This window comes from Miniopterus schreibersii (assembly GCF_964146895.1).
Source record: "Miniopterus schreibersii genome assembly, chromosome: 14".
Taxonomy (NCBI): Eukaryota; Metazoa; Chordata; class Mammalia; order Chiroptera; family Miniopteridae; genus Miniopterus; species Miniopterus schreibersii.
Genome location: NC_138114.1, coordinates 52,065,627 through 52,089,231, shown reverse-complemented (window position 1 = coordinate 52,089,231; position 23,605 = coordinate 52,065,627). Strand labels below are relative to the sequence as shown.

At 53.9% G+C, this 23,605-nt stretch overlaps 1 protein-coding gene across 17 annotated transcripts in view; it reads right to left on the bottom strand.

Moving 5' to 3' along the window:
• EBF3 (EBF transcription factor 3) overlaps nucleotides 1-23,605 on the bottom strand; it is a 119,229-nt gene that overhangs the window by 26,984 nt on the left and 68,640 nt on the right. For 10 of the 17 annotated variants that reach the window (XM_081158277.1, XM_081158280.1, XM_081158268.1 and 7 more), the window contains 4 exons: nucleotides 11,369-11,450; nucleotides 8,056-8,200; nucleotides 2,493-2,623; nucleotides 1,879-2,005 (listed from right to left, as the gene is read on the bottom strand). In XM_081158277.1, the coding sequence (XP_081014403.1) occupies nucleotides 1,879-2,005; nucleotides 2,493-2,623; nucleotides 8,056-8,200; nucleotides 11,369-11,450 (485 nt within the window). The remainder of the gene's footprint in view (nucleotides 1-1,878; nucleotides 2,006-2,492; nucleotides 2,624-8,055; nucleotides 8,201-11,368; nucleotides 11,451-23,605) is intronic. The other 7 variants (XM_081158278.1, XM_081158272.1, XM_081158281.1 and 4 more) reach the window with 1 other exon arrangement.

Here is a 23,605-nt window from a genome sequence, read left to right as displayed (position 1 = left end):
GGCAGACGCGTGACATGGCTCCTGAGTGGATAATAAATGTCCCTTCCTTTGAGGGACTCGGGACCCCGACAGAAGCTGTACCTTGGACACTGTCTTCCGGAGGTACCACTCACTGGTACCACTCTGCCGTGGGCCAGACACGGCCCCTAAGTGCTCCCTGACCCCCACAAGCCCACGGGTGGGACCAAGCAGAAGTGGCACTCGGAGCATGAGCACCAGGTCCCACGGCCAGCACCAAGCAGAGCAGAGCGGGACACACCCTGCCTCCGCAACCCGAAGGTCCTGGGCCGGAAACCCAGAGACGCGAGGCCCGGTGGCCAACGGTCAGCGCAAAGAAACAGTAAGCGGGTGCAGGTGCAGCGCACAGGACATGGGTCCGGAGCAGAGGAGCTGAGAGAAGTCCACCGCCTAGAGGGGCAGCCTGCCATCTGTCCCCTGGGACTGCGCCCACAGCGGCAGTCCCCTGCTGAAGTGTGGATTCGTGCTCTCCACGGTGCCCAGGTCTATAACCCCTGTGCGCGTCTGTATATTTTCATAACCTGATAGCCTCACAGACTGCACAGGCTACCCTCTTCCAGTCTCTGGGTCCTACCAGGGGGCCAAGAGCGCCTGGACCCCAGGGGTGGGCCGGCACACGCACCCATAGCTTTTTACCAGTGCTCGCGCCCTGGCTGCTTCAGTAGTTCTGGCCTCCTGGGGGGGGCGCTGGTCCCCTGGGAGGAAGCGGCCCAGGTGTGGAGCAGTTACCCCTACACCTTGACCACATGGAGGTGCTGAGGCGCTGAATGAGAAGGTGGCCTCCCCCATCAAGGGCCCCCCAGGCCCGCCCAGGGGCCACCCTGGTCTACTGGAAAGTGGGCGCTGGAGGAATTCACCGTCTTCATTTCACACTCATTCAGTCCTTCCTAAAACCAGGCTTGGTGAGGAACCTCCATGCTCTCTTCACACCCCACATTGGAAAGGCCCTCGTCTCCTGCCAACAGCACAGAGGGCAGAGGGGGTGTCCTGCAGCTGGTGACAGAGAACTGTCCAAGCCCCAAGCCCAGGCTCCTGCCAAGGACGTCCCAGCCACCCTCACACACGTCAAGGCCACAACTCTTCAGGGACAGGCCCCTGTGCATTTCACCCTCACGGGGTTTTGGCAGGTGCTGTCCGTCGTTAAACACGCGTCTCAAACATTACAGTTTCTGCACTTGGCTAGGGCACAAATCAAAGTCCTAACACGCCTTACATTTACTTATGGCGTTTCTCAGTAGCGAGCTGGAAGGAGTCCCGTGAACTAAGCATGCTTATGGAAGGCAACTTGCAGGTAACAAACGTGTAACTTCAGAGGAAACCCTTTCCGATGAGAGGGGTGTTGGCCCAAACCCTCGCAGAAGCAGCAGTAAGGTGCGGGATGTGAAACCCCAGGCCTGGAGCAGCGACCTGGCTTCAGTGGGAGGCCCCTCTTTACAGGGTGTGTGACCTTGGACACGTGACTTAACCTGAGTCTCAGTTTATGCAAATGAGCAATAGTGACATCACAGGGCAGCCGCCCACACGGAGTGACGAGATGGGCACAGAGGGCCCCTCAGCACAAGCCGGGCACTTGGGCAGCCACCCTGTCCTAGCTGGGGTGACTTGTTACGGATAACCCCACTGCCTTGCTTTCCAGGTGAGAAGGCCGGAGCCCGACGGGAGGGGCCCAAGATCACACGGCCAGTGGGGGCTGCATCTGTCCACGGCGTCTCGCCAGCTCGGATGGGGACAGACATTGTGCCCTTGACCAACCTCAGCCCATGGGCCCAGGACCTCCCCCAGCCTCACTGCAGAGCCCACCTGCACAGTCCTAAGGGGACATCTACCACTTTGCCGTAGGAGTTGAAAACGTGAACTCACCGGTGTAGACGAAGCGCCCAGGAGCACCTTTACAGAACTGCTTGGACTTGTAGGACAGGGTGACCTCGACGACGCCAGGAATGTGCCTCGGCGGGGTCTGGACTCGGATGGCGTGGGGAGTTATCAGCTACGAAAACCACACAGTGAGCAGCCTCTTAGTGATGCTGCCCATGAGAGGCGGACACTCGCCAGTTGGACATAATTACCAAAATGAGTGAAATTGGACCAGCGTCTCGGAACGCCCCCTCCTAGCTGTCACCCAGAGACGCAGGATCTAGTGCTCTTTAAGAAAAATATCTGCAAATGATCCCGGGTTTTAGTTTGCAGGAAAGGCCACAGGGCATCATTCATATGAAAATTGCCACCATATGTCCCCTTAAACCTGCTTCTGGTAACGCAAGCGCTAATTGTTCCAGGGTACGGAGGGACCTCCTACGGCAGGTCTGAAACCCCAGGGTTGGGGAGAGGGGGCAGGCGGGGGCATTCTGTACCCACCCACCGGAGAACGTCAAAGGGGGGTTTTGCGATAGGGCGCCTTGTGCCAATGCCCTCGCAACAGCCGTCCAGCCACCCGTGGAAAAGCTCCAGTGAAGTGCCCGAAGTCACAGGCTTACCTCGCTCCACACCAACATAGTCCCGAACACAACTTGTAGGCCGTCAAAGAAGTTGTCTCCGATTATGATCACGGTGGCTCCCCCCGTGGTCCAGCCTTCACTGGGACTGATGGCCTTGATGCACGGAGTGGCTGCTCACACAAGACAGAGAATGCAGACCTCAGCGCCCCGGCCAGCCGAGCCGACACGCAGCCCACCTCCAGCCGCCCGGGTGCAGCCGGCGGGGAGGCGGGCCGCGCCTCCAGGCGCCACGCAAAGGGCGACCGTAGATCAGCATGCTGATGTGTTTAAAGCAAACTATTAAATGTTTTATAAAGCAAAGGCCAAGCCACGAAATACTAGTGAGCAAGAAAAAAAAAAAATAGCCTGATATGGCAAATCACGTGTCAGGGCAAATACGACGATTACAAATGATTAAGCCTCGCGTGCGCGCCGTGCGCCGATTCATCTGCTCCGCTGTCCGGGGCTGAGCAGAGTCAATCAAAAGGCCGTGGAGGGGCTGGAAGAGCAAGTGCCTGGCATTTCCATCCCTCCCTCGCAGCTAATTGGGTTGGGCTTTTCCATCCGCGAACTTTGCCTTTCAGTTCAAAACTTCATTTTCCTCTGTCACTCCACAATTACTACTTTTCACTTTTCATCACGAGGAAAAAAAATCAAAAGCACTCTATTAATACTTTTGTCAAAGGTACGCATTTTACATCTAATATTGTTTGTCGACAGGAATCCCCGAGCCTCTGGCCTGACCTCTCTTTGTCTCCCAAGCCCTCGTATTTGCATGAGTTATTACAATGGCACTGCCGGCCTGGCCTCGCACAGGCGGCCCTGCTGGGGGGAGGGGAGGGCGTAGGCAGAGGGCGGGCGGGGGGGGGGGGGGGGCAGGAGGCCACAGCCCAGGGAGGCAGGCAGGAGGCCCAGCAAGGTGCTCCCAGCTGCCCTGTGTGGAGGCCGGACCAGGAACGAAGGCTGCAGCCTCCTAGAGGCCGGCTTTGTTCCGGCCTGTGATCAGCCCCTCTACCAGGTATTGGCAGACTGTCTACTGCCTTTGATGGCCTTTTGTAGGCAGGCCCCCTGCAAAGCAGGGGCTCCTTAGCCACAGGCTTCCTGCCCATCACTGTCCCTTGCAGGGCCTTCTCTGCTTGGCTGGGGCACCATCCTCCAGACCCTGGGCCCACTCACTCTAACTCCCTACCTTTGGTATACAAAGAACGGCTGTGTAGGCCTGTGGGATGGGTGCTAGGTGGCCCCTAAGATTTGTCAGATGTCTGCCTAATGCTGTCTGGAGGTGGTCCAGGCCTCTGTTCTCCACAGCAGGCCTGGGCCACCCAAGGGTCATCCCTTCTCCCTCCCGGGTTCATGGAGGAATGGGTGCAAAGAGAGCCATAGATGGAGGAACTCAACCCATTTGGGTGGTCTTCCATTGCTCCCAACAACCTCTGAGGACATCTGCCCAAGAAGGAGTAACCAGTCTTGGTAAACAGAAAGTGGCTTCCCCAGGGCCGAGCGAGTTCCTGCTCGCTCCCCGGACGGTGTGTGCAGACAGGCGCCCTCCCAAGGACACGGTGGGGCCTGATCCGACCACTCATCTCATCTGAGCCCCCATGTAGCTCGGCTTCAGATAAATCATCTTTTTAGACTCCGGGTCAGACGTGGCTGCACGTCTTCTTAAGCGGGCGTTTTCCGGAAGCCTGCGTGCACGGTTCCCCTGCCGGGTCAGAGGCAGCACTTTGCAGACACCGTCTAGTTAATCACCATTAGCTATTGTTGTCGAGCAGACCGCCGACATGCCACCTTCCTTTGTTTGCTCTAATGTTGGACTAGCGGGGGTTATATTTGCTCATTCCGCGAGCATCTCCCTCTGCAGCAGGAGCGCAGAGCACACACTGGGAACCCGCCCTTAACTAGCGCTGTTGACTTCATGCTAATAAGTTCATACAAATTTTCATTTCTGAGGCTTCCGAATGACATTTGCTTTTCTTAATTGCATGGAGAGCATTTGAAAAGGATCAGCTCTCTAAAGACTGACAAGTCTCCTCCAAGGGGGTGACCTTCATCAGCACAGCCAATTATGGCAAATAATTCACACAAAAAAAATTACAGTAAACAAATTTACTTTGGAGGTGAGAAAAGAAAGAAAGAAAAAAAAATGCGGGATCTACCGCGCGCACGGAGATTGCTCCCGGGCAGCTGCGGCCCAGTGGACGGCCCCGGCATCCCGGAATGCGCGCCGCTCCGGGCGGAGACGCGCCCGGCCTGCCTCGGCCTCTCGCCGCCCGCCGATAGCCATCTTCCTTCTGCCCGTATTTGCATACATTTCAATGCACATAGAGAGGGAACATGTGTTCAATGGGAACCATGGCAAAATGAATTACACAGACAGCGTTAGAGATCTAATGATATACGTGCACAATACGCTCAAGCAGATGACAGGAGCTGGCACGCAGCTGAAGGTGGAGGAGCGGAGACGGGGTGAGGAAGGGGGCCCCCCGGGCGCCCCCCATCCCTCTCCCGGGGCCTACTGTGGGAAGCAGCCCCGCAGACAGATCCTGGTCTGTGAGCTCTCCGTGTGGCCCGGCCCCCGGGGGCCCAGGGCTGCCAGGCTCCGGGAAAGGAGGCGGGGCTTGCCTCCCCTGCAGATCTGACATGCGCCACAGTGACCAAGGACCCTCTCGGCCTGCAGGCCACAAGAGGCCCCGGCTAAGGACACCCTTGGCCTTGACCTCCTGCGACTTCTACCTTAGACCCCCACGTGGACCGGCTCGCCCGGGGGCCCGGGGGTCCAGCGGCTGGGCAAGGGTTTCAAGGAGCGGAAGGGAGGCCACTTGACCCCCCCGCCAGTGTGGTTGACCAGAACACTCGATGTTTGCCTTTCTTTTCTTTTGGGGGTCTCTCTACCATATCCAGGGTTCTGCTCATCAGCAGCCCGGCCCGGTCCCCGTTAATCAGCCGGCTCTCCTGAGTAATATCACGGCATTTGTCACCTTCCCCTGCATTCACAATATTGAGGCACTCAAACAGGCCTAATCTTGCCTCATGAAGACTCCTTTGTTCTGCCTGCTAAAATGTCTTGTAATTGTGCTTGGGATGTCCAGATGGCTGGCTGATACTCCAGCTGATAGGATTATACCTTTTACCTCTCCTAGGGCCATCTGTTCCCCTTAACTCGCTAAAGCCCCACAGCCTGGATTCGGCCTCCTTATTGCATAAACCTAACCGCATTACGGCGCTTGGCATGCAAATCGCCGTGCACTGCAGGCCGGGTGCTGGGCAGGGCTCGGGGAGGTTTAAACAGGGTTGGAGCCGTTTATGAGGGGACAAGTGACAAGAAAGGGAAAAAAAAAAAACCAAAAGGCTGCGTGCGTTCTGCTGGGCCGCGCTGGAAGGTAGACGGTTGTTTTCCCCTCGCCTGTGTTCAGTACTGTAAATAATCTGCCCTGCTTTCTGTGAGCGCGGAGGACGCCGTGGCAGGCGTCCACGGCGACAGCAGGGGGAATTCGTTTACTTGGAAACCGTCGGCGGGCGCGTACACGGCTGGTGAATATTAGCTGATTGGATAATGAGGTCTTCGCCGGGAGAGGCTGCACGCGGGCGAATCTGCGGTTTATGGGGGCGCTTTTCCTTCAAGGCTGTGGGACTGACTCGGAGCCGACACCCCGCCCCTGCGATGTGTCCTGACCAGGCGGGGGCGTAAACGGGTTTGGAAGCGAGGTGGCCAGGCCCCAAAATGAACATCCTAAGTGCCCGCTCTCTCCGGAAGCAACAGAAACTTGGGGCACGTCTCTTGTCCTAGAGAGGACCCTGCCGTGTTTTGCAGGGCACTCGAGGATCGGACATTTGTTACAAAACACACAAAAAAGCAAGCTGAGACCTGACTGTTTAGGCCTTTCTCTCAAAGACCTATCTATACACGCTGGTTTCTCTGTCACCTCTCTGCATCTTAAAAGGATGAGTCACTTTCTGGGGTGGAACAAGGTATTTCAATCCCTTTGCAAGAAAGTGACTTGGTTCAAACGTTGATTTCAAAACAAAAGAGAGAAACAAACATTTTAAAAAAAAAATTTTGATCAAGACTCTTCCGCAAATAGCTTTTGATTAGTTGGGTTTTCTCTCCAAGGTACCCGCTAGCGGCCTTTATTTTCCTAAATGCTGTATTTTCTGCTTACAGTCAAATGCTTTTTCACGCTACTTACAAAAATAAACACTTGTACTTTGCTCAGATCATAATAGCTCATTAGAGGAGGCTGGTTTGGGGCCCAGACTACAACCCAACACCAGAGGGCTGAGGGGCCCCCTTGAACCTATCGCGTTGCGGGCTCCGGCTCTCTGGGGAAGCGGGACCGAGGACCGGGATTCAACCTTCTTAATTGTGAGCCTCATTAGTGACGGTTGCTAGGCAAACACACACCTACCTTCGGTGCACAGGCAGGAGATAAACAGTACGTCACGGATTCTAACGACTCTGGCGCCCAGGGCGACCTTTAATTATTATATTTTTGTTCTCTTATACCTTAGTCATTAATGTAGAAAAACAAATGAGTTTATTTTTGTGGACCACAGCAGATTCATACACGGTCCTCCAGTGCTCCTGTCTGAGTCGTACTTCATTCGGATCACCCCTGGAACGGGTCTGCTGCCTCGAGTGCGGCTCCTGAGTCGGGGACCTCAGAACGCAGGGTTTGTCTTAAAACCACTCGGTGTGATGGGCTCGTTGCTCTAAAGGATTGACTCGAGCTGTTTTGTTTACAACTCACTTTTTAAAAAATAACTCGCATTACTTTCTCAACAACTCGTATTGGTCAGACTCGATTACTACAAAATGCTTTATAGAGAAAAAAAGACCTTATTTTAAAGGGGACGTGATCTATCGCGGGGGCCAGAGCGCAGGCACGCGGCAGGGCGCGAGTGAGGGGCTTGGCAAGGGCACTCTACCGGAGTTTCTGAGTTCTGACTCAGTGCCCGAGAGCACTTGTCCCTGCCTGTCTCTCTTAACAAAATTTGTCTCTTTTAACAAGCAAAACAAGAAGTCACGTGAAAGCATTTGGTACAAAACACCTTTTACCATTTTTTCTTACCCCCTCCACCCTGCGCCCATGAGTGACTCTGACTCTCTCTCCCTCTCTCCCTCCCTCCCTCCATCCATCCATCCATTCATCCATCCCATCCTGGGCTGACGGGACCAGGACATAACCACCCACCGAAACATGCACAAAGTATCTGAAGATGACCTTCTGGATGGGGGCTTAGGACAAGCCAAAATAAAACCAAATAAATTAAAATTCCAAGAAATGCTCTAAGCAAAAGAAATCTTAGAAACAAACCAACCAATGCAGTAAAGGCCGTGGTGGGTGAGGTGAGTGGGAAAGCTGAGCCCTCAGTACGGGTCAGGCCGGAGAGGACCCCGGCCCGGACCACTCGGTCCCACCCAGGCCCTGCCCCGGCCCGGGGGGGAGGGGGCCTGACCAGCAAAGGGGGGCTGGGGTCAGTCACTGGGCATGAATCAACATAAAGGATGGTGCAAAGAAAAAGAAGCGTCGCAAATAAAAAAAGACATGTAACATGTGCCTACCATTTTCCAGATAAGAAGGGGCCGTACCTTCTGACGGGTCTAGGCGGCGGGCCCGCCGCCCGTGTTTGGAGTTGTTGTGCACAAACATGTTGTCGGACACGGCCAGCACGTGGCCGTCCACGTTGACTGTGGTCGACACAACAACCTGCGGAGATGAAGTGGATTGAAAGTGGAGTTGGCACAGCGGAGCACGGCTACCCGTTGGGCACACGCGAGCACTCGCAGCTCCCGCTTGTTCCTGGAGAGCCTCCGCCAGCGGACGGGCGTTCACAGCTTTTTTTGGCTAATGGGGGTGGGTGGGTGGGTTTTGTTTGGTTTTGTTTTGACTGGAGATTGCATCTCTTGAAAACCTGCTACCCTAATTACAGTTTAATCTCCTATTATGCTAACAAGTGAATTCAATTCAGAGAAATACTCTTCTACCCATTAGCTTCGGAAACACCCCTCTGGCCACTCATTTTAAAGCTGCTGTTTTGATTGATCTGTTCACATATTGATTGGATAGTTTATCTAATTAAAATTAGTTCACTTGAGACTGTCCTTGAAGAGTGGTGAGGATTCTGTTGCCAAAAAAGGCTCCATAAATCAGGAGCGTCCCGCTGCCCGCAAAGGATGGGGTCAGTTTCACAATTACACGGAATGTCTGGTAATGAACGTTTTTGCATGTGAATAGGCCGAGTTGAACATGAACAGTGAAAGTGCGCTCAGTCCAGGGAAAGCATCCTCTCTCAAGTTCATTGCAAGGATGGCGAGGACCCTGGTCTGCCCAGGGAATGGCCCCTCCTTGGGGTGAGAGACTCCCATCTTAGGTCCAAGTCAGGGCCCCTGGGGCTGGAGCCTGGCTCTTTGCCACACGTGGACAGAGGTGGCGGCTAACACCACCTAGAGAGCGCCACACCCCACAGAAATGTCGGGCTTGAGCAGGCGAGGGGGAGCCAGAGGGGTTCACAGCCACGTCCACCTGCCCTGCTCAGTCTGCACGCATCAGAACACACCCCGGAAATGACCGTGAGGAGCCGAAGCTACAGTGAACCTTAGTTAGTAACAATGTATCGATATCAGTTCCTCCAATGTAGCAAATGCGCCACCTGCCGCAAGGCCTTAATAATCAGGGAAACTGAGGGAGGAGGCTCGGGGGGTACATGGGACTTCTCTGTACTCCTGTGAAATTTTCTGTAAACCTAGAACTGCTCTTAAACTGTCTATGAAGAGGAAAAACTTATTTTTTAAAATCGTATTTGTGGGTTAAGAAAAGGCCAACTACATACATAGACATGAATGCGCGGGTTAGTAACAGATCTTTTATAAAAACCTCGGGCCCCACAAGAGGCCTGAGGCAGGGCAGGGAGCACTGTACCCCCAAAGCTCCCTCACTGGGGCACTCTCCTCGACAGTTCTCTCCCCTGTGGGCATTACCCAGACTGTCAGAGCCTCCCCAGTATCTGGCCCCTCTGAGCCTTGAAAGGTGCCACCTCAGCATCCCCAGACCCAAGTTCAGATCTCTCAGCATCTTCTTTGCTGCCCAGAGGGCAGCGCCCCCTCACTGCCCGGTAGGGAGGAGGTGCCCACGCACTCTGGTTCCACTAGTGACCTGGGGGCCTCCGCCCAGGGCCCGCGGGGCTGCGCTGCTGACCCGGGCGCCCTCCTCCGGTCTGTCTGCCAAGCCCCGCCCGGTGATGCAAAGACACATAACCAGCACTGAGACACGGACTTGACCCTTTTAAAATAACTAGACCCTGGTATGTTAAAGAAACAAGAAACGTGAAAATGAAGTAAAGGGCACTGTCTCTGCTGTCATCTCTATATAGGTCAGTCACCAAGGGAAAAGTGTGTGGTTCAGCAAAGAGAAACAGACAAGCCGTGTGTTGTTTCTCAGCCCGGGCCTGCCCTGCGGTGCACCTATAGGAAGATGCGGGATTGTGAGGCCAGGTGGAAATACCGGGTAAGCCCAGACCTACTGGTAAATCCAGTTAAACCTCCGAGAGGCAGGGGGATTAGCCGGGGAGGCTGGAGGAAGCCTTTCTAGGAGCTGCGGGCTCTACCTGCGATGGAGGCTGCGGGGGCCGCTGCTGGGCTCAGGGGTGAGCGAGCCCAGCGCCGCTTAGGCGAGTCAGGAGCACCTGTGGAGCCTTGTGCCAGGCAAATGGAAGCAGCCAACTGTTTGCAAGAGGCACTGTCCCCAGCCCCAGAGCGTGACGTGGGCAAGCCCAGGCACCCTTCTCTGATTGGCTGCTTGGCTATATAGAGACAGATGTCCCACCTTTTGCTAAAACACTAAAGCATAAGTTAAATTTCCAAAAGCACCTTGAGCGGTTTGATGGTCAACTTGTCCAATGTAGCTGTCATTTGTATTAGCTGCCAAGTTCTTCTCTGACGGGTAGGGACCAGCAGCAGGTTTGTGACCCAGCCCAGAATATTTTTACAACTAAAATCAGCAAAATGATCCATCATGTCCACAGAGCACCCTTCGCCCCGAAGTAACCTCCTAATCCTCCACAAACTAAGGCAAGAAAACTGTTCATCACTCATCCCTGAAGGCGGCCAGCTCTCCACCTCTCTCCTGGACATGAAGTCCTCCTGGGCGAGAACCAGAGACTGAGTCATCCCGGGCCCAGGAGTGGTCCAGGAACTGGGCGAGGAATTGAGGAGGCAAGAAATCGTCAGGCCTCGGGGGAGGGCAGCTAAGCCAGGAAACGTCCTGGCATCTGTAGAGGCCAGTGTCCAACAGGTAAGGCTCCCTCCGTGAGGAGGGCAGGTCTTGAGTGTACCCCTCTCCCCCAGGAAAAATCGATCGAAACCAATTGAGTCCTAAAAGATCTTGGGCACGGGCTCCCAATTCTAGTCCATCAAGTATGAACAGCCACGGATGACAGAGAAACAGGCTAATTTAGATGCTAATGTTAACAGGACCCTATTTGGAAAAATTCAAATATGAATTACACCCATTAGGCCTACCACGGCTGCAGGGAAAGAGAGCCCCAATTTAATCTATAGCTCTGCTAGCTGATGTCTAGGTGCCCGCCCTAGAGCACACCTGGCAATCGGGGCAGAAACATAGGCCATGTCCTCAGAGCTGCTTCAGTTCCTTGTGGGCCAGAAATGAATGAATGGACACAGTGAATCCCGAATACTGAAGAGGACACATCCTGTTTAAAGCATCTGACTTAAGGATTGTATCCAATGAACCAATTCCGGTTTTACTCCCAAGCCCTTGAGAACTAACGATCATGTTCTGAACAATTGCATCATCAGAGAATCAAACTTCATCTTAAAAGGCAGGCCCAGGGTATGGGGGTTTTTGAGGAGCGTGTACCTGGAATCTCCGCATATCTCGAGGGTTCCCTGCATTCTTCAGACAGTTCTGATTGCACTTGAGGAAAAACTTTAGAAAGAATCTACAAAAATACAAAAAAAAAATGGATATGTGTTAGGGTTATCAGACAAGAGACAGATGCTTTTTTGAAAGACACTCTTGCATGGGGCCTGGAGGAGGCTGCCCCACACACCCAACTGCTAGCTGCCCTGCGGGGTGGGGTGATGCAGGCGCCTGGGTCTGACAGCCGGCGTAGAAGATCTTCACAGTGACTTACATTTGTCTTAACATGATGGGTTCCAAGTTTTATTAGAACAGCGGTGACTTGGGTTGGCCATTTCCTGCCTGGATCTTTGCAGGACTGGCCCTGAACCATTAGGGAAACGTCCAACCCGGGGGGACTGCCAACGTCAGCAAATAAAACCACAGGATGCCTAGTTAAACTTGAATTTTGGGTAAACAACATTTTTTTTAAGAGAGGTGTGCTATGGGACATACCTGTCCTGAAAAATTATTCATTGTTTATCCAAAATTCAAGTTCCACGGCACCCGCTGCTCTCTCCAGCAGCCCTAACCCCAGAGGACATCCCCGCCTATGTAAACACTTTTGAAGATGCAATTTTTAAAACTCCTCACCCAAGGACATGCTTACTGATTTTAGAGAGAGTGAGAGAAACATCGATCGGTTGCTTTCCTGTACACACCCCAACCAGGGATTGAACCTGCAACCCAGGCATGTGCCCTGACTAGGAATCGAACCCAAAACCTTTCAGTGTACAGGACGACACTCAACCAACTGAGCCATAACGTGCAGGGCCAAGGTGCTTTTTAAAAAGTTACAACAGGTACAACTCTTAAGAAAAGGAAGGATTTGGGGTGTTGTTTTAGGAACCACCACGACTTCCATGCAAGGCCTACGTGTGTCTGTAAGGGTGTCATCAACGCCTCTTGATATGACAATGACACCCATGCTCAGGCAGAGGGGAGAAGCAGGTCCAGTCCTGGACCAGACCGGGGCTGATTACTCTCGCCGAGACCTGCCCTTGCATGGTGAGGCATGAAGACTCAGGGTCCTGACAGTGTGTTGAGATGCTGTGACCAAAACATCAGCATGTCCACCCCGTCCCTGCATGCTCAGTGACAAACGGGGGTGCTCTGGCTTGCGGTACAGACACTGGGAGCCCGGCTGTAACACCACAGGGACGGTGGGGCCCTGTCCTTGCACCCCTGTGCTCATCTCGAGAAGGCCACATCCACCTGAGCTCTCCTTGGGTGTCTGAGCGCCCCGCCCAGCAAGGCTACACGGGGATCTTCTCTGGTTTCTTTCCAAATACTGCCTGCCCCACATGAGGACGGTTCCTTTCTAGAAGGTTTCACATGATTTCCTTGAACTCAACCTGAGGCTCAGGGCTCCTTGTGGACGAGCGTCACATCCGAAAATGGAAAGCCTCCGCAGACTGAGGTCCGTCCCTGACTCACGCCCACCAGACCCCGGACCGCTTTTCATCCCGGCAGGAGAACCGCGGCCCCTCAATTAAATGTTCTTACATATGGCGCGGCCTCGCTATTTTAGGCCGGAATTTACATCTTTTATTAACTCACCTCACCTACACTTTAGCTCACGGTGCCTCTGAACACCATCTGCCATCAGCACAGCCAGTCACTTGAAATTCCACCCACCAATTTTTCCTAACAACCACCGCAATTAAACCCCGCGCGCTGCGGCGAGGTAAATTAGGCGCACCTGCGGCCACTCCGCACTTGAACTGCATCAGAAAGGGCCTAACAAGGTGAGGGCGTCACAAAGTTATCGTCCTCTCAGGCAATTAGGTTTTCACTTCGGGGACAGCCGCACGGCGCAATTATGCCGCCCATTACCAGCCGGCTAATCTCCCAAGCAGGCGCCTGCCCGAGGAGCGGCTCGTCACGCGGAGCCGTCCCCGGGAGCTCCTGTGATGGGCAAGGCTCCCCCTCGGAGGAGGCGCCTCCGGACGCCTCGATGTCTTTTTAGCCAGCTCACCCCTGTACCTCGGAGAGCACAGAGCGGGGGCTGGGGGCCCTCTGACCAGCGGGGCCTCCACCGTCGTCAGGGTCGGAAAGTAGCCCAACAGAGTTGGGTGCTGGGTACTCTCGGGGGTCGACTCCGGGGCAGGTGCACACACTCACACGCGCACTTATCTTGGGTGGGCTCCTATCCCAGCATCTCACACACAATGTCAGGACTTGGGAGAGATCTGGAGTGTGTGGCCCCGGGGAGCGGGATCCCTTGAACAACTCTAGTCCCAAGGACATAAACCAGGGACAGACAGGCAGCTCCAGCGGCGAGGAGGGGAGCCCTGTGCTTACTTGTCACCCTCGTATTGGCTACAACGTGCTCAAGGATTCAGTGGAGCCGCCATGAGACGGACGGTGGACGGCTCGGTCTGGCCTGGTCTGGCCGCTGACTGCAGGCCTGGCACAGTTTCACCCGACACCCTGTGACGGTATTTGGGGAGGGGGGTGAGAAAAACGGGGGCCCAACACGGGAGGTCATCCAATGGTAAAGTCTCGCCCTTGCCTCAATTACCCTTTAATGGGCTTTTTTTTCCCCTAAGAAATACCTGACAGTCGTTTACATATCTCCCTTCCAGAGGCCGGGACACAAAGGATTGAACACTCTTGTTAGGGAAGGAAAAATCTTTCCTATGTCAGAAAATCTTTGGCGTGAACACCAATAAACTCTTTATTACTGCTAAGCGTGGATCTGCTGCTCGATGGCGGAGGCGATAAAAACCCTAACCTGTCATTAGTACATTACGCTTAATTGTGTACAGTGTGTTTCCTTTTGCAGCTGTTGGCCCGTCATCAAAATGACCATTATGTACACTAATTCCCTGACCCTGTCTTTATTTCCCTAAAGAGTCATCATCTTTCACAGTAGGTACCAGAGTAAATCAAGCTTGAAATATGGGCTTTATTTACTTGTTTCTCCCGGGCAAGAGGGGAGGCAGTGGCTCCGGGCACACCGCACACCACGTCGAAAGTCCCCCGTCACATTCTGCTCAGAAACAACACGCAGAATCCTGGGGAGTTCTCAGCTGCGGTGAGAAGGGGGAAAGGTGTGATCTCATCGCTCCCGAAGTCGGGTCTCCTCTTTCGGAGCATTTGCGGACAAGGAGAGGTGGCCACCTGGGCAATCTCGCTGGCGCTTAGAAGAGGGGGTTTGGGGGATGTCCCTCGAATTCAGGAGCACCCGCTGGGTCCAGCAACTGAGACCTTCAGTTGGAGCTAGAAATTCCCAGGCCCGCCCTCCCTTCTTCTGCAGGGACAGTGACCCGATTGCGCCAAACAGAGGCCGTGGACACAGCTGTCCCCACGGAGGGAAGTTGGAAGTTTGGCCCTGGTGGCGTCCGCGTCAGAATCCGCTCGGGCAGTGCCCATGCACTGCGTGGCAGAACCAAGGGCCTAAAGAGCGTAACGGGATGGGCATTTTAAGTGGGGCCGCTGCAGGTATCCCACAAGGAAGGGCCGGCCCCCGCCGCAGTAACTAATCTCAAAGTCGGCTCCGTATCTGTGTGTTTAAGCTATGAATTAGTTCATTTATATTTACTTTTATGAAGCTGATTAACCAGAGCTTCCCTATCTGATGAAAATCATTTTAATTGTAGTGTTAGGCTCCTGTGTAATATCCATTACATTATGAACTGTTTAAATTCTACATGGGCATTGTGCAAATTGGCCCTTTGTGAGCGAGCGGGCAATTAGGACCAAACAGCGCTCCTGTAAGCCGCTCCAGAACTTTGTGGTGTTGTTCAGGACGATCAGAAACAAAGGAGGCTGTTTAATTGTAATTTAATGGAATATCAAGGAGTCCGTGGCATTAGGCGCTGGCAACAGAGAGCAGGAGAGAAAAATTAACTGCAATTATGTTTGATTAAAGCTATCCTTCTCAATAATCAGCGGTCCTGACAGGCCACGGGGCTCTCGTGGGTTCCGGGATGGCAAAAGGTGTTGAGCAATATTAGGGCCAATAAAGGGGATATTAGCATAGCTAATTACAGCCCTGCAAAACCTGTAAAGGGGGCCTCTGTGTATTGTAATGTGTGAAATAATTGGCCAAGGCCGTTATCAATTACATAAGGAATGAATTTGGTTTGTCAGAGAAAAGTGAGGAGACGCATTTCAGCTGACACCGCTTCTCCCCCTCCTGTCTCCAACGGAGAACTCGCCCACTCGCAGCAAAAGCCGCAGCTTACCGGTGGCCAAGTTGCTGACGGAACTGCGTTGCCAGCGAGTGTGGGGTAATTAATACCCCTAGTGCTCGCCGCCTGCCCCGGGACTGCTGTTTTTCACCCAACTGAAGCCACTAATCACGTCGTAATGATTCCTTTCCCTCTGGTCAAAGGAGAAATGGATTGTCTCCCTAGAAATGCGGCGGGCTCGATGCGTGCCCCGGCCACGGGAGAAAAGGGGGCTCTGAGCCTTCCCACTGGTGGCCCTTTGCATGCGGGTATCACTTGTTTGAAATCACCTATTCTCAGCACCTCTGGAGCCCTACGCATGGGAGCTGTTGCTTTTAATTGTTAATTGTTACTTTGTAGACTGTTCCAGGCCTGGCCTTGCCCGGCTTGAAGCCGTGAGTGACACTGTGTTGCCAGGTGCGGCCCTGAGGGGCCCTGTGAGGACAGGACCGGGGATTCCTAGCGTCCACCTCCGCGCAGGTTAAACGCCACTCAGGGGAAGGACCCCAGGCTCCCCCCGCCAGACACCTCCCACCCTCAACTCCAGCCCCAGGCCTAGCAGCTGACCTGCTCTTCTGGGCCTCAATTATGGGAAATCGGGGAAATCTGAGTCAAGAGTGAAAAACAGTGGTGTCTTTAATGGGGGATGGCTCACTTGCCCGGTTTAAGGCAGAGCTCTTAACAAGCAACAAACTAACGTGGCAACGGATGGGCCCGTGTCATCCGTCAAAACCCCAAGGCGCTCGCCTGCGAGTCGCGGCGCCGGCAGCTTCCGGGGGTCCCCACGAACTGTGGAGACCCCATTCCAGATCCAACCCCTCACCCCCCCCCCGTTTTTTCAGCTACTGACTCTGGAACGCAAAGCCAGGACGCTGTGTTAATACGTAATAATCTTGGTGAGAAAACGTGAGCGTGGAACACCAACCAGAGAAGGCAGATGGAGAAGTCGCCACCCACTGGCAGGTGCCGGGGGCTGGGGGAGGGCCACGGCGAGTGACTGTTTCAGTGGGCTCAGCGTTTCCTTGTGGGGGGACAAAAACGTCTGGAAGTCGACGGTGGTGGCACAACCTCGTGAACGAATTAAAAGCCCCTGAACTGTTCACTCTGAAATGGTTAATTTCCAGTAGTGTCCCTCCTGCTTCGATCCCACTGCAACAGCCTCCGCGCGCCCCCTCCCCACGGGAGAGGAAGACGGGCCCGCGGCCCTCTCGGGGTGCCCGACCGCGAGACTGCGCCCTTGGAAGGAAAGAGTTAAAGAGTCAAATGAAAAGATAGAGCCTTTAAGAGACTTTTCTGTGACTGATAAGAAAGTGACCGGTGGAGTGCTTCCTCGAAGTCCCTGCTAATTACTGGGAAGTCCCTGAAAGCCGTGGCCGCAGCTGTGGTGTGTTCACGCCGGCCATCCGTCGCTGCCGTATTGATTACTGAGCAATCCTAGCCGATCGGGCTCTGGCGCTCGGAGACACTGCTTCCTTCACAGGCCCTGTAATGAGCAGTTCCTACACAAGCTACATTCTGCTGACATCAGATCTGCGCTCCCAGATAGGACACAGGTCAATACGGATCGGGTTTCCAAAATGCGAGGGTCTTAATGTCAGGCCTCTCTTTCTCTCCCACTCCTGCCATTAGCTCTTACGGGGCTCACGGTCTTTAATGCCAGACGGGAGGAAAATCTGCCCCATTAGTCTGATTTATTCTTCAAATATGCCATGACAAATTGCTTTAACACCAGACTTATTAAATTCTTGTACATTTCAAGTTATGAGTCTCATATACTTGTGCCTACATGACGTCATCATGAAGGGGGCAGCGGGTGACAGTGAATTTTAAAGCCGGGCCCAGATGTCTTTTTGGGGGGGGGCCCTCCCTGGGAGAGAGGAGGGCTGGGCTGCCTGACTCCCCACGGCGGGTCCCCGCCCCCCGCCCCGGCACGCACGCTGTCCCGCATGTAAATGTAGACGTTGGAGGATTTGAAAATATCCACGGCTTGACTCGCAGTTCAGCGGCGGCTGGCCTTTGTCTGGAGGTCTGCGCCACTGTAGCGGAGCCTGTCTCCGGTGGACGAGAGCTATTTTACTTCCCTTCGCTGGAGTAACCACACCGCATTAACAATATTTGTACTACAATCGCCCAGGGACCCACTTCCCAGATTCTATCACTTCTTTATCTCCTGACAAATACCTCACTATCGAACATTATTAGGTTTAGAAAATTAACCCTTCACGGTCCGGAGCCGCACTAGGCCCCGCCATCCCTCCGAAGGGCCTTATCGCTAAGTTTGTGCTATAATGGTTTCTCTTTTCATCACAATTTCAGCGGCGGCTGTCAAGAGGCTCTTATAGATACCACGATCTTGTTCTTTCACGATGATTCTCATTAAAATGATGCCAGAGAGATCTGATGGGATTTAATAGCTTTGCCGGCCAGTCCCACGGCCCGCCCCCCCCCCCCCCCCAAGAACAGAGCCTGCCGAGTCCTTCTGTTGGAGAAATTTGTATGACTTGCATTAAACTTTTTTCCGGGTGGTTTTAACGTGCTCAGATAAAGTAAAAAAAAAACCAGGTAGACACCGGGAAAAGCAAAGGCATCCCAGAGCTCCGGGCGCAGCCAGTCGCCGCCCCGGCTCGCTGTCAGGATCCTAGTTAGTATTTTCTGGAACTGTTCTGATGTTGCGTGATGGTTTTGATAAGGTTATCTGTTTAAAAGAAGTCAACTGCACAACACAGGCGCTCCGTGACGCGCGCTGTATTTACACTGGGGCTTCCGCTTCAAGCGCCCGTCTCCCCCCCACCCCCCTTACCTATTTCTCTATTTCTAATGGGCGCCGCGGCCCTGACATCATTCCCCCGGCAGATCATTCGCGCTGTCAATCAGTCTGTATTTTGTCTTTCGCTGCGGGCTCATTAAAACAGCTCCCTCGCTCCCTCTGGACACTGCTCTATTTGCCAGCTCTGATCATGAAGCTCCTTACTTAAGAAAAATGCCAGCATCACTTGGCTCACATCAGATGCCCCCGTGACTTGTTGCCAGCTCCAGGGGAGACTTTCAGAGACTTTGCGCGCAAAGATTAAGCGCCCGTGCTTATCCGAACTTGGGGTTCCGGACCTCTCCCGCCACACGCGTGCGCGCGTTTTAGGGCCGTGAAGCCGCGACGCCCTCCCGGCCGTTCTGACTCCCGTTGGCGACGGGTGGAGATCATTCCCAAAACGAACGGGACTCTTTCTGTGGCGGGGTTTTTTTTTTCCTTCTTCTTCCGGTTTTCAAGCGGGGAAATCTCTTTTCTTGCCCAGATGCACAGCTTCCCCACGCAACGCCAGCCTGCTTCATTAAAAACGATCTTCTTTGCGGGTTGAATTATTAATAAAAAAAATCCCATTTTAAATCAAGCCCAGGCACACACGGAGGACACCAGTGTCGAACCTGCCGACGTCGGCCTCTCCAGCCTTTTAGGTCCTGATTAAAAACTTATTAAAACATTATAAATGATTAATGGGAGCACAGCTCTGAGTGGCAATTATTAGTTTTAATGCAGGTAATGCACCCTAATGAGGGGGCACATGTGTGCGGAGCTTTAACTTCATTACTCCTGCGTGTCAACAAATACAAGAGAAATGTGTGTCCAGGTCATCCATTACCCGGAGCAGCACCGGGCTCCTCTCCTCGCCTCCGCCGTGTGGATGAGCCAGGGGCCATAAATTAATCCGTTTCTGGGGCTCGGGGCAGGACCGAGGCGTTAAAATCCGCGGGCCTGGCTGGGCTCCCCACGCCGCCCCGCAGCTCCGCGGGAACGTTCCCCGAGCCGCTTTTCTGGAGCCCTGGGCACACGGGGATTGTTCCCTGGAATTGTTGGAGGTTCTCATTGTCTCGGCTCAGAAAGGCACGCTCCCGCCTCCAGAGCCAGCGGGGCTGCCTCCCTTTCTAGTTTTGCAAGGTTGGCGGAGGAGCTGGGCTCCGGCCTCCCAGGGCCTAATTCATGCTAACGCAGTTTTTCCTAAATATTCCCACGTCCTTCACTTAAATGTCCATCTACTGGACATTTAGGGGGCAGGAAGAGGGGAAGCCCTGTCCCCTGGCGAGAGAGGCGTCCTTCATGCTGGTGAGAGCAAGCCAGGGGAAACAGTCCCTGCCTGGCTGCAGAGACTTCAGGGGAAGATGGCAGGGGAGGCCCGGGGCAGGAGAGAGGCTGCATGGGAACCGGTGCATTGAGGGTGCCCAGCCTCCTCCCCAAGGGCCTCCTCCACCCACAGAGAAGCCCAGACAAGTCTCCGCCCCACCTGGGGCCCCCTCCTGGGCCTGCCCACAGCCTGCAGCTGGGGGGGGGGGTCTCGGACCAACTTCGCAAGTCACCTTTTATTTTCTGTTTCTGTGACAAGCAGCTAGAGTCGGGCTGATCCCCGCTATCTGTTTGAAGAGTATTCGGGACTATTTGCATCATTTTATCGCTAATGTATAATATATGGCTCTAAAGTGAGCCCAAGCACTGCCTTGTTACCGAGCATAAAAAAGTGAGGGCAATAAAGATGCATTAGCCCTGTGAAGCACAGCGGCTGTAATGCAGGCAGGAGAGGTTGCTGCTCCGCGTTGAGGGGCAACCTTTCTGCCCGACTAAGACAATGGAAGAGTAAAGAAAGTGTCAAATCAAGAAAAGCTGGGTTTAGAGATGAGGCAGCCCAGAATGACGCCGGGGCCGTATTTTGTGAAGCTATAATGCTGTTGGCAGCAAAGATCCGTGTTTCTGATTCATCTAGGGCCGCATGGCAAAGCTTTGTCAGTCTGTGCAAGGTATAAATAATTCAGGGTGAGAGATGGCAATTACAGGGCCCTGCACAACCAAAATGAATATTTTATGAAGACTAAAACTGCTCTGGAATGAATCATACACATGGAGTCGCACACACATGGCGAGTGGGCTCACACATGCCAGCCCCAAGGAGACAGGAGCAAGGCCCCTGCCTCCGTTCAGGGCCGGGTACGAGGAGCCGGCCAGTGGCAACGGCCCACGCCAAACCCCTGGCCGGGCGGCCCGGCTGCCTGCTCCTGATAGATGCCCCGTCCCCAGAAATGCCCTACGGGGAGCACAGAGGCCACACAGAAACTCGTGGTGATACACCCCACAAGTTTGCTTTTCAATGAATCCTTCCCAACCGGCATCGGGCTGAGCTTATTGTTTCGATCACTCAAACTCCTGATCAGTGTGAGCTGCGAAGCTGCTGCGAGTGAGACGATGCTCCGGGTTCCGGCAGAGAAAGAAAGGACAGTTTTGCCATCCTCCGTGAAATCTGTGCACACACACACCCCCAGCATGATTTCTCACTTCCCTTCCACAAAGCAGCACATGCTAGGCTCTTCCTCCGCCTCTGCGCCTGAATCTTACTTATCCGGCCCAGCTCGGAGGGCTGGAGGGCTGGGACGGTGGCTTCTTATGTCCTTAGGTCCAAACTCCCACGAAAGAGTGGCTTTCCTCACTTTGAGCAGCGGACACTGCTGAGAAAGGTAGGATTATGCCAGAGAGATTTTTAAAGGCTCAAAGGATGGTTTCATCTGTTACATTTCCTCCAAAAACGCTCCTGGTGAATTGCTAGAACAAATAACAACATTGTTCGTGGGGCCGAGGAGGCCAGTCCCACTGGTGAATGGCCATTGTGTTTGTCCAGCTACTGATACCTGGGCTTTTGTGGAGGAAAGAAGGCCGGGGGCCGTGACATCAACGCAGCACAAGTGTCCCTCTGTGCAGACACCAGAGCAGGCCCTGGCTGTGGTGGGAACCAGCACCCGATCCCTGGGAGAGGTTTTCTTTAAATCCAACTCCGGTGCATTGTTTATGAAAACAAGGCTATTAGGTATATTAATAATTTGATAAATAGGGATTTGCCCTTAATTATTCATGAAGAACATTTGGCAACAGTAAAATTATATTCGCAGAACAGGTTTATAAACCAGCTAATTATAAATTAAGTATGCAAGAGAAAATTGCTAACCTTGAAATTAAAATAGTTTATGATTCTGCAATTACCCAAAAAAAAGAAGAAAAAAAAGGTAGAGAATTATCCAAACCCCCGTGTGAGCAGAGGACACGGGACTCTACAAAAGGCAGGCGTGGGCCGGGGGAGTGACAACAGAGAAAGTTTACCAGGAAAAGCGCCCCCCTTTCGGCCCCAGGAGGGAAGGCGGGGGCAGGGCCTCCAGACAACTAAACTTTCCAAGAGGATAACCTGACGGAACCGGCCGCCATCCCACCGACAAGGCAGGTTAGCATCCTCAGAAAGCTCCGGTCTGCTCTCCGCAAAGGACACCGACTGTCACCTCCGCTTGCCGTCAGCCCTGGCCCTTGGGCAGCGGGCATGTTCCCATCACTGCGTTGGGGCCCACAGAGAGGTCCAAACACCCACCCCTCTGCGCTCCTCACAGCCGCCCTGCTGGGGAGGGGTGCACACCGATCTTGGGGTCCAGAGGGACCCGGTTAGTGCTGGTGGCAGAGAGGAGCGCAGTGCCGCTTGTCGCCACTAGAGGGCTTCTCAGGAGGCTCGGACGGGGAGCTGCAGACACCCTGGTGCCACAGGGCTCAGCTCCCTCCTGCAAACTTGGGACAGGCCCCTCCTTCCAGCTGGGTGTCCCCACCTTACTCTCCGGCTCCTGTGCCTGCAGGCTTCCTCCTCAGGGGCTCTGTCCGCAGCCACTCCTGACCTCTGCAGTCCCCGGCAGCTAAATGGCCGGCAACACACCCCGGGGAGCTGGGAAGCGAAGGCGGGGCGAGGCCTTCATTCGCTTTTTAATGACTAGACACCCTCACCCTTAATTTGGGAGATGTTAAAGGGATTAAGGACAGCCATCAGGAGGAATTAAGTGCAGAATATCCTCTTAAAAGGAAAAAAAAAAAAAGCCGGCCAGATCCCTTAACTTCTTTTCTGTGGCTACCTCACATGTTCAAAAAGCGCCCACGGCAGCCACCGGGTGAGCACAGGGTCGGCCCCGCCACCGACAACGCTGCGACTCGGGACCACGTGTTCTTGCCGCGCTCCTGGAATCACAGAGGAAATGAGCAAAAACCCACTTCGGTGCGTTTTTTTTTTTTTTTTCTTTTTGGTTATGAGGAGTCATGACTTCCCCGAGAGCAAAAAGCCTCATTAATTGCTCCCGTAACAGAGACCACAGCACGGGGCGCCCCTTCCCGCCCGGCCACCTCACCCGCAAACGCAGCTGGGGTCAGGCAGCCTTTTCATGTACAAAGTCCTTCATCAGAATGCTGGTGGCGTCATCTTGTAGCGCAGACACGGCACCTTAAATTAATATACAACAGGACCTGCGGCAGAACGGGCGGCCGGGGCCTGCGGTGCACGTGCTCCTGAGCCGCGGCCTGCGGGGTCGCGACACCCGGCTCCAGGCCAGCGCCGACCCCGCCTTGTTTCAATCACAGGGGCAGCCAGAGAAACTGTCGCCACCCCAGGGTCCCCAAGGCCCGTCGGGAATCCAAACTGGAGAACAAATCAGCAAAGATGCTGTCCCGCGGACAGTGCCGTGACACCGAGAGGCGTGAGGCGCCCGCCGGGCAGCCTCTGGTCTGGTTTTTGGCCCGTCTCTGAGCCGCCCTTCAGCCGATTGGTTTAACTCCATCGGCGGGTGGCTGGAGAATATCTTTATCATTCGGAATAGACCATTTACCACTTGATAGGAGACATTGCTCTCTTTACCTCTGGGATGCGCCACAGAGGCTAAGCGACTTCCCCTAACAATATTTAAATTGCTTACAAAGCCTCTCCAAATATTTGCCATGTATTTAGCATGCCTAAGATTTCCCTGTTATCCCAAAGTCTTTTTGTTGTAAATTGCAATTTTACAACTTCATGCTCGTGATCTATTTTGACAAAGCCCTGCTGACACCCTCTATTGGCCTCCAAAGGCAAAATAGCAGACACTCCACGAGCCACCAGAGAACTCTCAATTTGCCGTGAGACCGCGGCCACCTCGCCATCCGCAATCTGCATGGAGGAAGATTAAACATTCAATTTGTTACTTGATA